This window comes from Octodon degus, unplaced genomic scaffold (genome assembly GCF_000260255.1).
Source record: "Octodon degus isolate 3935 unplaced genomic scaffold, OctDeg1.0 scaffold00009, whole genome shotgun sequence".
Taxonomy (NCBI): domain Eukaryota; kingdom Metazoa; phylum Chordata; class Mammalia; order Rodentia; family Octodontidae; genus Octodon; species Octodon degus.
Window position 1 is genome coordinate 29,810,231 of NW_004524585.1, and position 14,837 is coordinate 29,825,067.

Sequence of the window (14,837 nt, forward strand, 5' to 3'; positions counted from 1 at the left end):
TCCCCAAAAATCACTGCATTAGTTTCCTGAGGCTTCCAGAACAAATGATCACCAACTAGGTGGTTTTGAGCATTAGAAATATGTTCCCTCATAGTTCTGGAGGGCAGAGGTCTGAAATTGAGGTGTTAGCAGACCCACAGCTTCTGAAGTCTCTACGTGAGTTCTTCCTTGCCTCTTCCCTCTTCATGGGACTCCTAGAACTTTTCAGGCTTTGGCTTGTACCTTTGCCACTCTAGGCTCTGCCCTGTCTTCACACTCTCCTGTCCATTTATGTCTGTCCTTTCTCCTCTATTAAGGCCAGCAGTCTTTGGATTTATGATGCACCCCTGGCTCAGGGTGCACCATCTCGAAATCCTTAACTAGTTACATCCCCAAACTAGTTACATCCTCAAGCTAGTTACATCCCCAAACTAGTTACATATCCAAATAAATATAGTAATATTCATATGCTCCAGATGGTCTTGGAGTTTTGGGGAATGATATTCAACTCACTCTACTCATCATTATTTTTATTACATTTATTTTTTTCTTATTACTGTCATGAGTATCCTCATCAATGCTATTGCTGCCAGTCACCCTCATTAGCACTTCAAGGCAAGAGGTTCTGCCCCAATGTCTTAATTCTATTTGTCACAAGGGTTGGGGGACTCCACTATGCCCAGGTTTGCTATGATAAATGCAGGCCTCAAACATGGCTGCACTCATAACTGTAATTTATGACATAAAAGAAAGCAGAGCAAAACCAGCAAAAAGGAAAGACGCTCATCTCAGTCACTGGAACCTAATACCTGACATTCACAATTTCAGGGAGGCAAAGATTTTTGGGTTCATGGTTTTACTTTGTGCTTGGCTCCCTCCCAGGCAAACATGGCACCAAAAAGGGTGCAGGTGAGGAAGGCTGCCCACACCAAGGTGAGCAGCAAGCAGGGCACACAGGGAGACAGATGCGGAGGAGGGGGGAGATGCCCTTCCAGGTCCTGTCCCCAGTGCACCATCCTCCCACCAGCCCCACTGCCCAAAGGCAAGTCAGCCACGGGTTCTTCAGTGACAAAGGCAGCTTTTCCGTGATCTGGTCACCTTCCAAAAGTCCAGCTTCTTACCACATAAGGCTTGGGGGCAGGGATAGTCTCTACCTAACCAGTAACAGAGCTTAAGGTGAAGCCCAGTGCAAATCAATCGCAAGCTTCCAAGTAAGCTGTGAAGGCCACACTTGAAGCTTCTAGTGTGGAATCGCGGCAACACAGCCAAGTGCGGCGTGTGCCCATGAGACTCGGTGCTCACATGTTTCCTGGGCTGAGCGCCCAGGCCCCCCTGCACGCTCTCCTTCAAAGTCCTAGCACGGAGGCATTCAGCATCACCACACTGCAGCGCTCCAGGCACACACCCCTCAGCGAGGGACAGTGGGCACACTCCTGAAGCTGGGTTCCCAGGTGCCAGCCACGTCCCCCTGGGAAAGCAGGCATTTCTGAGGGTAACAATCTCAGGTCTGCTACGTTAGCTCTTTTCTGCACAAATTATTTAAGCTTCACACAAAGAAACGAAAGTTCAGTTAACTTAAATGTGTCCAAGTTAGGCAATCAGATTTTAGTCCTCTATTTAAACCATGATGAAAGGTTAAGTGATTATCGACTGACTGTCTGACTAATTTGTACTGGGAGTGAACCCAACATTCAAAGCACACACGTTACCTCCGAGCTGCACTGCAGCCAAGCTGGCTGCCTGATTTTTAAGGTTTCCTAAAATCGAAGAAAAAAGGACCCAACAGACTCAAGTTGGAGAAAAATTACAAAGGCAAGTAGAAGAAAAGACTATGACTGTAAAAACAGATTGTAAAATGAGTAATAAAGTAGTTATAAATAATGGACACTCAATCAAAATAAATCACAGGCTAAACAATTTTACAAATACTATTTATAAACCTTTAATATTTAAGAACAAATTTACCAGCCTATTAGCAATTTTAATATTTTAAGAAGATTAGAGAAAGCTAAAGGTTTAGCCAATCAGCACAACTGAGGGATTAAGAGATTTACTCTTACCTTCGTGGGAAATTGTCAAAAAAAACCAAAAAAAACAAAAAACCCCAAAAAACCCAGCACAGGTATGTGTTACAACAGTGGGTGGCCTGCCTGTTGGGGTGGGTTTTGTTTTTTTCTTTACCTAACGGAGTGGTGTCCTGAGGTATAATCCAGTTTTCCAAATTTCTGTGTTCGGTAACCATGCTTTTCCATGACGTCCATCCATGTTGTATAATTTGGGTCTAAACCCTTAAAATTATTCCAAGATTGTGTTAGGTGAGTGAAGAGGCCACTCCACATTGCTGAGAAGAAAAAGAAATTGAGGTTAAAGTAAAGCTTAATCATTTGTTTTAACTATTAACGCAACCACTCTGAGACAACAGTTTGGTAGTTTAGAGCACCTGATTAGATGTTTGCGACAGTTAATCTTGATGGTTGACATGACTGGATTAGGAGAGACCTAGCAGATTTGGAAAGCACACTTCTGAGTGTAGCTGGGTGGAAAGGGGTTATGACCACGGGGCCATATGTGGGTCCCATCCGTCTCGATCCTGGGGCTCCTCCCAGACCATGAGGAAGTGGGCACCCTGCTCCAGCAGCCATTGCCCATGAGCCTTCTGCCCCAACGTCAGCTGACCACAGACTGAGATCTTGGAAGCTGAGCTCAAATACAGCTTTCCCTCTCTGAGTTGTGGGTATCAGATAGTTTTGCCCCACGACAGATGAGCTGAAGAGCACAGTGCTGATTTAGCAGACATTTCTAACTGCTACCTCACTCCAGAAGAGGGAAACCTCTGCAGCGAGTCACTTTTACAGAGTTAGCTGACCAAGGATGATTGGGTAAGTTACTTAAGGTAAACAAAGCTGGAATTAGATATAAGCCTGAGTGGCTTCAAAGTCTTTTTTTCTTCACAAAACCAATCTCTAAGTACTTATTGGTTAATGTTCTAACTCATAAATCATTCAATTAAAGCATAGACCTCCTTTCCCCAGCATTCTCAGGCATATCCTCCTATTCCTTGCCTTTTTACTCTTCTTTTTTCATGAAAAACTTAAAAAAAATTTTTTTTAAACATTGCTACACAGCTTAGACAAGTAGTGACTCTCCTGTCTCAGCCTACACAGCTCTGGGATTACACGCATGTGCCGCCACATCTGGCTTTGGTGGCCAGCTTGGTGCAGGGCTGGCATGGCATGCGGTACCAGGGATCAAACCCAGTCCTTGCATGTTCCAGGCAGGCGCTTAGACTGCCAAGCTATCTCCCCAACCCCTCATGAAAATTGTAAGTGCAGTATGTCTTTCCTTTCTGATTTTTATTTCAAAATAATGCTCTCCTTTTTCCCATTTCCATGTACATATATAGTAAATTACAATAAGCTTTCTCTTTTCATCTAACAAAATGCTGAGTGGTGGGATAAGGAATTACCTGGGTGAGAATCCCAGTAACAGCAGTTCTGAGTGGCCTTTGTTAAGTTACCTTTTGTGTACTTTAGTTTTCATCCACAAAATGGGGTTAACTATAGGATCTATCATATGGAACTGTTATGGGGAGTATATAAATGAATACATGCAATGGCTTAGAATACTGCCACTTAGAATGTGAGGTATGTTCATGTCTATTACTGTTATTCCATCTTTTTGTTCAAACTCTTCAAAATATACCTCTTCCAGGACATGCATGACCTAACCTTTTTTTTTTTTTTTTTTCTGGCAGAACCAGGGATTGAACTCAGGCCCTTGCACTTGCCAGGGAAGTGCTATTCTACTGACCCATCTCCCTGGCCCCTAACCTAACATTTCTGAGATATTTAGAGCTCACTGACCATGCTTTTATTTATTATTTCGACTGATGCTGTGTGTGCTGGGAGGGGCATGGTGTTCTGTAGACAAGTCCACTGAGTGCTTATTTGACACAGTCCACTGAGGAGTAGACCTCGGACCTTCACCCCCCTAACCCAGTACTCATTCCACTCAGCACTGGATAAAAGTGTAATACGTTTTTAAAAGTACTTGGTTCTACTTCAGTGAAATACTGATAGAGTTTATGTTTTAATGTAGTTTAGGGCTGGGAGATAGCTCTGCGGTCTAACCGCACTAGCACCCAAGTATGATCCTCAGTACTGCACGAGGTGCAGGCCATTGAAACCAGGCATGGTGGTGGCGGCCTGTAATCCTAGTGCTGGGGAGGCTGAGACAGGGGGATCATTATAAGTCTGGGCTGCGTAGTGGTACCCTGTACCAAATATATTTAAAAATAAAGATTAAAAAAATATAACATAGTTTAGATTTCCTTTACCGATGAGTGACTCCATGGCCTACAGAAGATATAAGTGAAAAACTTACAACTCAAACCCCAGAACATCAACTCAGTAGGTTACAGACAAACCAAATTGTTTAGTGTTGTTTACAGGCTTTAGTGGAGGTGAGAAGGGCACACAGAAAGGGGAAAGCACCTGTCAGACAGCAGACGGGATCTATAAGCCCGCCAGTTTCTCCCTTTATCATTCATGGCTTACTTTCACTTTGCCATTAGAATGATGTCTTCATTAAATCAGGGAGCAATTAGATTCATGCTAAAAATGAGCTGAGCTTGAAGATAAAGTATATAAGCTGAAATAATATGTAAAAATTCACTCTTTTTTTTCTATATTTTAAGGAAGCATCTACAGGGTGTTCAGGGTCTCACTACTAAATCAGACTCATGGTGATCTGCCTATTTACTGCCTCCCAAGAGCTGGGATTACAGGTGCGCCACCGCACCCAGTCTCAATCACTGTCTCGGTGTGCCCAGGGGGCGGGGCCAGCACAGCAGTCCTGGGGATTGAACCCCTGGCCCTTGCACTTGCTTGCAGGCTCTTTAATCTGCTGAGCTATTTGGCCAGCCCTAAAAATTCAGTCCTGAATTTTAAGGTCCACAGAAGCCTTCCTTATACTTGTGCTAAACGTTTCCTTGGGAATAGAGCTGGTCTAGGAAATGTAATTATTTCCTCATGTGTTTCAATAGTCAAAAGATTCTTACTCACCAATTATAAGGAAGTGAAACAGTAACATATGAACTAGACAGTAATAAAAATTCCTTCTCCTCAAAAACTAGCAATCTTAGAACTGGCCAAACAGCTCAGTGGATTAAAACACCTGCAAGCAGGCTCAGGGGCCGGGGTGTAGCGGCCTGGGTTCAATCTCTGGGCCTGCTTTGCAGGCCCCACACCTGGAGTGTACTGAGATGGCAATTGAGACTGGGCGTGGTGGCACACCTGTAATCCCAGCATTTGGGAAGCTGTAAACAGGTGGATCACTATGAGTCTGATCTAGTAGTGTGAACACCCTGTAGACCTTTTCCATAAAATACAAAAAATAAAAAAAAACCCTGGAAATCCCATTACCTCAATATCTAATATGCACTTGACACCACATGTTTTATATTATGAATTCAGGTTTTAAATAAATCTTTTCTAGCTTGCTTTTGGGTGTAATTTTCTAAACTGTGAATGCATTTCCAGTGTGATCCCTAAGCACGTTTATACCTGCGCGTGACGGGCAGCAGATCGGAGAGTTTGTGTAGGCATTCAGAAAGGAAGTGCCGTGTGTTCTCATGAAGTTGATAAAAGGAAGTTTCACCACTTGACTTCCTGGATGAAATGTTAGCCTTCCATCCTGGAATAAAGAAATTTCATTAATACTGACTGCCCCACAAGACAAGAAAATTAATTTCTTTAGTTTTAACCTTAAAATTCACACTAGCAGCAGACTCCAATATGGCTTCATGACAGAAGTATAGGCTGTTAGCCAGACCTAGTGCTTAGACACAGACTTCAGCAGTGTGACACTTGCATTCAGTTCAACACAGTAAATAAATTAAAGGGCTTCTGCAAAGTCCTTTTGGGGAATGAAGGACCCACTCTACACATCGTTAATGAGTATGCACTGTGTGTTAGGCATTATGCAAGATCTGAGGTACAATGGTGAATGAAATAAAGTCCTGCTCCCAAGAAGCCTGCAGTACGGTCAGGGAGGGAAAAGTATATGGTAAATAAACCATGAACAGTTACAGTAAGTGCTTCAAAAAATCTGATATGCAATGATTTTTTTTTTTAAATCTTTTATGTATTTGGTACAGGGTCTCACTCTGCAGCTCGGACTCGTAGTGATCCTCCTGTCTCAGCCTCCCCACTGCCGGACTTACAGGTATTTCAATGGCCTGCAGGGCACGCCCAGGATTCTGGGGCAGGCGAGGCATGTGGTACCAGGGATCTTTGTCCTTGCCAGGCAGGTGCTCAGACCCCGAGCTATCTCTCCTGCCTGGTAACTGTTACTTGCTCCTTCCTGAGCCATGCTGAACTAACTGAGCCATGACTTCGTTGCTGCTCAGGATTCTCAGCCAGGGAGGTACACAGCTGTTTTGATTTCAATGCATCATCTTCGTGAAAGCATGCAACAGTCACTGTCATATCTGCTATGGCAGGACTGCTAGCAGTGTCCTTCCTAGTTCTGAGTCAGACAGTACACTCTCTAGAGATCCTGCTTGTACACCCCTGTCCCTATCTCTACCCTAAAACCCCAACACCAAAGCCAGTGTGTGGGTGCAGTATGGGGGGGTAGGCAGTTGCAGAGTGGGGGTTCAGAGAATGCCTCTGTACCGTAAGACTCCTTAGTATTTCTTTTTAAAATAAGTTTTTTAAAAATTATTTATTTTTTAATGTATTTGGTACAGGGACTCACTATGCAGCTTCGATTCATAGTGATACTACTGTTTTCAGCCTCCCCAGTGCAGGGATTACAGGTGTATGCCACCATGCCCTGTCTCGGTGGGCTGGCTCAGCCCAACTGGGGGTAGGGGTGGTGGTGGTGGTAGGACAGCATGGCAGAGATTAAATCCTGGTCCCTGTGTTTGCCCTAGCAGGTGCCTAATTCGCTGAGCTATTCACTGGCCTGTGTTTCTTTTCTTTTCTTTTTTTTTAAACCGGGTTTATCATGGTATAATTCACATAAAACCTCCTCATTCGAGGTGTATGATTTAGTGGTTTTTAGTGTATTCAAAAAGTTGGGCACACATCACCACAACTGTAGAATCTTATCACCATCTCCAAAGGAAATGCTGCATTCCTTAGCCATAATCCTCTGTTCCCCCAAATTCAGTAAAACCACTGATCCTTCTGTCTGTATATATTTGCTTTCTCTGAACATTGCATATAAATGAAATCTTACAAAAATGTGGTCATTTATGCCTAGCTTCTTTTACTTAGCACAAAGTTTTCTAAGTTTCAGCCACACCCCAGGGTCAACTTTCCCTCCCTTTTCTGCCCCTTTCAATTTTTCTGTCCCTCCCTCTTTCTTGTGCTGAGTGTTGAATCCAGGATTTCATACACCTTAGGCAAGTGCCATAACACAGAGCCACACCTGCAGCTCTGCACTTGTGTTTTAAATTTTATTTTTAAAAGAGAGTACAAAGTAGTATTAAAACAGAAAAATTACGAATGATACAGAATTTCCCTAAACAAAATATCAACTTCACAGTGTTTGTTGTATTGCATACTGTTCTCCCCAAATGAGTTAGTTGTTCATGTTATCAGATATGTGCATGCAAAATTGGAAGAAGGAAGAAAAAAAGGAAAAAAATGTATAAGAAAATGAGACAAAAAGGAAAAAGAATTGGAAAAAGAAGACAAAACAAATTACATTGAGGATTAACAGTTCCTTTCTATAGACCAGCAGAATGCATTTCTTTTTTATTGCTAAGTATACCAAATTTCATCCATTTATCAGGTGACTTTTAAAATTTTTTTTCGCATTACTGGGGATTGAACTCAGGGCCTTGCGCTTGCCAGGCAAGCGCTTATTCTACTGAGCTATCTCCCCAGACCTATATCAGGTGAATTGGCTATTTCCACTTTTCACTTATTAACACAACACTGCTAGGAACATTCATGCACAAGTGTTTGCGTGGAGTCTATCTTCTCCTTGGCTACGTATGAGTACAACTGGACCAAGGGGTAACTCCATGGCCACCGAGAGTCTAGGGGACCTGCCAAGGTCTTTTCCAGGGTGGCTGCACCATTTTACATTCCTACCGGCAGGGTACAAGAGTGTACAATTCCTCTATATTCGCCACCACTCTAGTTACTGACTTCTACCATAACCTAGTTACTATCTTTCCATCTTTTTTTTTTTATCATACCTTACTTACTATCTGTCTCAGTTACTCTTCTCTCGTTGCTGGGATAAATACCCGACACTCAAAACACAGGAAGAAAAGTTTATTTAGCTCACAGTCTGTGGAGGTTTCAGTCCATACTCAGCTGGCTCCAAGACAAAGCGGCACATGGCAGAGAGCAACCTTTCAAGGGGGCAGCAAACAGCAAGAGCCAAGGGAGAAGCAGCAGCAACAATGGCTACAGAGAGCAACTCTGTCTCCCTTCAGATGCATTCACGCTAGCTGCCTCAGGCTGGGACTAGTACTCACACCATAATCTCAGTAGATCATAGTACTCACACCATAATCCCAGTAGATCATGAGTTAATCACAAGCTCTAGAAATCTGCCCCATCACTGCATTAGGCTTTGGGGGGACAACTAGACACAAGCCATAATACTATCTTGTCATTTTTTTTTTTTTTATCATAACCTAGTTACTATCCTTTTATCCTAACCATCCTTGTGCGTATGAACTGGTATCACATTGTGGTTTGACTTACATTTCCCTGATGAGTAAAGTCACTGAGCATCTTTCCGCGTGCTTATTGAGACAAATGTCTAATCAGATCTCTTGTCCATTTTTAAAGATGTTAACCCAAGATTATGGAGGTTTGCACAGTGGCTTCGTGTAAGCATTTTATAATTGTAGCTTTTAACATTTGATTAATTGATTTAAACTAATTTTTTTTCTGTGGTGGAAGGCAGGGTCTAACTTCAGTACTTTTCATGTGGTTACTTAATTTTCATATAACCATTTTTAAAACAATTATTCTTGCTAAGCATAGTGGCACACAGCTGTATGCATGAACTCAGAAGGCTGAACCAGGAGGAACACCTTGAATTTGAGTCCAGCCTGGGCTCCACGGTGAGATCAACACAAGCCCGAACTGCATAGCAAGACCCTAGTTAAAGAAGAAAGATTATTCTTTTCCTATTAAATGGTCATAACACCCTTTTACAAATCGATTTATTATGGGAATTTACTTTCACATCTATTTCACTCATCTGTAAATCTAACCCATCTTTTTGTCAGCAATACACTATCTTGATTTTTGTACCTTAAAATATATTTCAATGACCTATGTATCAATGTATTTTTATTCTAGTAACTGGCTATCTTGATTATTTATGTCACAAGCCTTGAAATTAGGCAATACTTAGACTTCAATAGTACTACAAAGACAAAATATGCAATGTATTAATTATCGTAGCTGTCCTACTAACCTGTTTTGAAACTATCTCATTGCTACTTCTCAATAAAATTAATATAAAAATACTTAGACTTCTAATGTTTTTTTTCTCAAGAATTTTATTTATTTTTGCTATCTTGAGTCTTTGGAATTTCCATATGGGTTTTAGAATGGGTCTTTCTATTTCTGCAAAAAAAAATTCAGAGTTTGTCAGGGACTGCAGTGATCAATTTGGTTGGTATTGCTACATTTGTAATATTAAATCTTTTTTTTTTAAATCTTTTAATCCACGAAAATAGATGGCTTACCGTTTTTTTGGAGGTGCTTTTAAATTTCTTTCAACATTTTATAGTTTTCAGTGGCACTTCTGTGGTATATGTATGCCTGATTACTTTATCCCATTTGATGCCACTTTGAGTAGATCTGCTTTCTTTTGTTCTTTTTTTTTTGTTGTTGTTGTTGTACTGGGAATTGAACCCACAGCTTTGTGCATGCTAGGCAAACACTCTACCAAGGGGCCATATCCCCAGCCTTAGATCTGCTTTCTTAATTTTAAGTTTTTTCATCAATTAAGTATGCAGGAATTTAGTTGACTTTGTGTATTGATCTTCTATTCTACAATTTTGTTGATTTACAGATTGCTGTAAATGCAAATGCTGCTCCTTTCCTATAGGGAGCCTTCAATTTCACGCTGTTGTCTGGGTAGAACCTCCAGCACAGTGCTGAACAGCAGTGGTGAGAACAATCTTTGTCTCATTTGTGATCTTAGAACATCTTCAGTCTTCTAGCATCAGTAAAAGATTAGCTGTCTGTCTGTCTGTCTGTCTTTCTTTCTTTCTTTCTTTTTCCTGTAAATACTTTTTACCAGGTAGAGAAAGTTCCCTTCTATTTCTACTTGGATGAGTGCTTTGATCATGAAGAGCTATTGAATTTTGTCAAATGCAGAATGTATCTATGGGATGAAAGTGCATCAGTTGAGTTGATCACAAGTGTTTTGTTTTTTATCCAGTTAACACGGTGTATCACTATAACTGACTTGCAGATATGAAATCAACTTAATTTGTGGGTAAATACACTTAGGCATACAGTATAGTTTTTACATAATGATAATTTTATTGGCTATTTGTTAAGGATCGTTGCTTTTATATTTCTAAAAGATTATACATGTGTGTGTGTGTGTGTGTGTGTGTGTGTGTATTTGTCCACTTTGAAGTTAGGCACACGGTTCCAGTAGAACAAGCCTGAAAGTGTTTTCCTGTTCTATATTTTGGAAGAGTTTATGAGGAATCATTGTTCTTTAAATGTTTGACAAAATTTGTCAGTGAACCATCTGGGTCTGACTTTTGTGGGGTAGTCTTTAAATTACCATAGGCTACTTACTTCTTTTTCTTTCTTTCTTTTTTTGTGTGTTCTTGAGACAGGGTCTCCCTATGCAGTTCAGGCTGGCCTTGAGCTCACTCTGTAGCCCAGGCTGGTCTTGAAGTTGCAACCATTCTCCTACCTCAGCCTGCAGAGTGCTGGGATTAGAGGTGTGCGACACCAAACCCAACTCAGACTACCTATTTCCTTTTGAGTCAGCTTCAGGAGTATGTGTCTTTCTAGGAATTTTTTTCATTTCATCTACATTACTTAACTGTTAGTATACCTCTGTCATATACTATCTAAAACACTATCATTCTTACCTTAAAATTCTCTTATTTCTGGAAGGTAATGTTCCCTCTTTTCTTCCTGATTTGGGTAATGCACATTGTTGTTTTCTTCTTGGTTTTGTAGTGAAAGGTCATTTAAAAATATCTTTTTAAAGAATCAACTTTCGGTTTCATTGATTTTTCTCTACTTCCTTAGTTTCTGCTGTAGCCCTTATTATTTCCTTCCTCTGCCCTAGAGAGTCTGGAGCGAGGGTGCCAGGACCTTCGTATTCTCAGCCCCTTCCCACTGCACAGTCTTACAAGGTGGAACAGTGGCCAAAGGGAGCTCCCCACATCTATTACAAGCTGCTTTTACTTGAAACTTAGCCTGTCCAGCTTGGATCTGCAGACAGAAATGCTGGCAGCTGCCCCTTCTGGAGAGAAATACTAATGAATGATGGAGAACTGAGAGCAAAGGCAGCCCTGTCTCTCAGCTCCCTCTGTCTGGAGCAAAGCTGTGTGGAGTTAATCATTAATCAACGGTTCACTGTCACGGACCATTGCTGTTCATACCAAGTTTTAGTGGATTACATCCTCCTCCTCCCTCTCCCCTTCCATCTCCTTTGTTGGTGTCATTGGAGATTGAACCCAAGACCTTTGCACTGAGCTACATCCCAGCTCTATATAGTTTCTTACTTTGAGATGGGGTCTGGCTGAGTCGTTTTGGCTGGGCTCAAACTTGTGGCGCTCGTGCCGCGCCCTCCTGGAGTGCTGGGGTGCCAGGTGTGGTGCACCAGGTGTGGCTAGCAGATGCACTGTGCACATGCCTTTGGGCAGCTGCTAGACAGCTCAAATGCTCTAAATGCTGTTTAATAGTTTTCAACATCAACTCTCATTAAAAGTCTTATTTACTTAAGTTTTAAAAGATCTTCTTAACTAGAGTTTTGCATGCTTTTGGATCTTGTGAGCTCCTCACATTGCCATGCTGAAAATAAAACTAATGTGTTATTTTCTTTTTCTTTTTTTTATTGCAGAACCAGGGATTGAACTCAGACCCTTGTGCAGCACTTATTCCATTGAGTCATCTCCCTGGCCCCTTCTTTTCTTTTCTTTTTCCCCTTATTTTCTTAACACAATTATTTATAGCTCAACTGTCCTATCTTAGCCTTTAGAATTCTAGAAATAATAAATCAGATTATCAAGACTCTAACTTTATACCAAATTGATTAGAACATAGCCATAAAGAAAAGAGCTATTTCAAATTAGTTTAAAGGACAGTGTTTTGGTTGTATAGTAGAATGCATCTAAAATAAAAAAGAATTAGAAAGAAATTTTAAACTGCTTTCAGTTTAAAATAATATATTAAAATAAAATTACCACCTTATTTTCATATATGTTCTCATACTCTTAAACTTGAAGTAAAACAATTCCTTTTTCTTTATTGCTTTTAGACCTTTCCCACTGACAGATGTAGAAAACACAAGGAAGAGGAAAGTAAATTGTGAGATCAAATATAATTTCAATTCAAATTAAGATTACATATATGTTTTCTCTGGAATATGAGGGAGCAGGTAGAATTCTGTGAGTAACACACTTAAGGCAGCACTAACAGGATTACCATACATGGGTAAAAAATAAAGATAACTCTCTTCACTTCTCATGCAAATATTAATTCCTGCAAACTTAGGTAAACTTGTGAGTGACTTGGGGAAAGTTAATACTCCCACGAATTTGCAGAGTGTTATTTCCACCAACTGAATCAAAGTAGAGAGTGTGGACGAAAAATTTATTGAGAGGGCTAAAATAATTCAGTGGGTTGAGAAGAGCATTTTTAATAAATGATTTGTGGATAAGCATCCTTCTGCAGTGTTGGGAGAAGCATAAAGCAGCGCAGCCCGTATGGAAATCAGTGTAGAGCTTGCTCAAAAACGTATAAGTAGAGCTATCAGACGACCCAGCCTACCACTCCTTAGCATATACACAGAGGAATTAAAGTCGGCACCCTTTGGGGACATCTGCACACCCAGGCTTAGTGTGGTATAATTCACCATAACCAAGGCATGGAAGCAGCCTACGTGCCCACCAAGGGACGAGGAGACAATGGAAATGTAGTCTGTCTGTCTGCCACTGTCTCTGTGTGTGAAGCATAAACTTATTATTTGCAGGAAAATGAATTAGGCCAAAATCATAATGTTAAACAGAACAAGCCACAGGCACATGTCATGTTTTCCTTATCTGCACTATCTAAAAAAAAAAAAAAAGTGATATGAAAGCAGAAAGGGGACCACTATTGGCAAAGAAGAAAGGAAGGAGAAAAGGTGATAAGGGAAGGCAGTGAGGAACGGATATGGTGGAATTACGTGCATGGATGAAAATACTACATTCAAACTCAGTATGCTCAAAATTAATATGCACGAATAAAATGTAAAGAAGTACATTTTAAACGTGAAAGATTTGCAGGGCTGCGACCCGAGTGCATTGCACTGGCTAACGTGCTGCTGTTGCCTACGCAGGTGGTGTAGGTGTGCGCGTTGTGTGCCTCTTACTAGTCCCTAACCGCAGTCGGGGAAAGCCCCGAGCGGCCGCGGTCCCCGCAGCTCCCACGCGTCGCCAGCCCGGCCCGCGCCCAGGACTTACGAAGGCGTCGCTCGCGACCAGCACCACGTTGGGCGCCTGGGCCGCGCGCAGCCTCTGCCCCTCTGTCCTAGGGGCCGGCGCAGCCACCGCCGAGGCCGCGATCGTCCACATCCACAGCAGCAGCATCGCGGGTAGCAGCTCGGAGAGCTGGCCCCTGGGCCCGCCTCCTCTTTAATGCTCTCCAGCTGTGAGCAGGGTGGAGCCATCAAGTGACTTCTCCCACAGCTGGAAGTTTGTTTTCCAACGAATGCACCGTACCGCCGAGCCTCAACACCGGAACTACAACTCCCAGTAGGCTAAGCGCGAGCATGAGCCCTGAGGACGTATCCGCACCCAGCCTTAACCACGACGAGTCTTTTCAATCGAATACCGAGTACTGTACACTAAGTCCGGCCCCTTCCAGTCACGTGGGCGGGGCCGTGGGAAACGCGCAGGCGCTTTAGCTTCAGCCTTGGAGATCGCAGTCCACCAGGATTCGTCCCAGGTGGGTTTGGGCGGCTGTGGGTTTTGCACAAGTTGTAGCGTCAAGGCAGTTGAAATGATACTTTGAGAGCGAGCGGATCGAGGTGGATCGGGGCTGTTTGTTTTGCGTTGGAGCACGCGTGGCTGAGCGTCAGGCGAGAGCGGCGAACTGGGCAGTGATGAGGTGGCGGCGCGGCTGTCACAGCAGTTGGGTGGGATGTGCCTGTAGGGCCGCGAGGGTGCTCCCCGAGCACCGCAGCCTGCCCGGGGTTGCCTCTCGGCGCTTGGGCGGCGAGGACGCACCGTGCTCCCGCGGGTGCTGAGCTCGGCCTAGCGGGACGGCTCAGGCTCCAGGCTGGGGGACGCGTAACCAGGTCCTTGCGTCGCAAAAACGCCCTGGAACAGGGTGATCTCAGAGGAGGAAAGGTTCCCGTGCCGCGGTCAGCGAACTGACGGAGGTTTCGAACGCTGCGGTTAGGTTGTAGGACAATCGGGGGCCCTTCGGCTGCTGAGCCCTTTGGGAGAATTCTGGACGAAGCCGATTTCTGACTGAAAGCCAGCTTCTTCCCTTTCAGGGGTGTCATTTCAACCTCACATTAGTCGTTTTTAATATGGACCGAGAAAGGATGAGGTGTACTATTCATTTTAAAGAATCAACCTGATACTGATATCTGAGAGATTGTGATTTGAAATATATATATATATATAT

The 14,837-nt window shown here is 42.7% G+C and overlaps 2 protein-coding genes across 2 annotated transcripts in view; one reads left to right on the plus strand and one right to left on the minus strand.

Moving 5' to 3' along the window:
• Positions 1-13,902, minus strand: part of Arsk (arylsulfatase family member K) — a 45,848-nt gene extending 31,946 nt beyond the window's left edge. The window contains exons 1-3 of the mRNA XM_023708636.1: positions 13,667-13,902; positions 5,544-5,673; positions 2,161-2,320 (exon numbers count right to left, since the gene is read on the minus strand). Of these exons, the coding sequence (XP_023564404.1) occupies positions 2,161-2,320; positions 5,544-5,673; positions 13,667-13,792 (416 nt within the window). The 5' untranslated portion in view covers positions 13,793-13,902. The remainder of the gene's footprint in view (positions 1-2,160; positions 2,321-5,543; positions 5,674-13,666) is intronic.
• Positions 13,903-14,093: 191 nt separating this feature from the next.
• The window catches only part of Ttc37 (tetratricopeptide repeat domain 37), a 79,843-nt gene continuing 79,099 nt past the window's right edge, over positions 14,094-14,837 (plus strand). The window contains exon 1 of the mRNA XM_023707671.1: positions 14,094-14,150. The gene's annotated coding sequence lies outside the window, so the exon portion shown is untranslated. The remainder of the gene's footprint in view (positions 14,151-14,837) is intronic.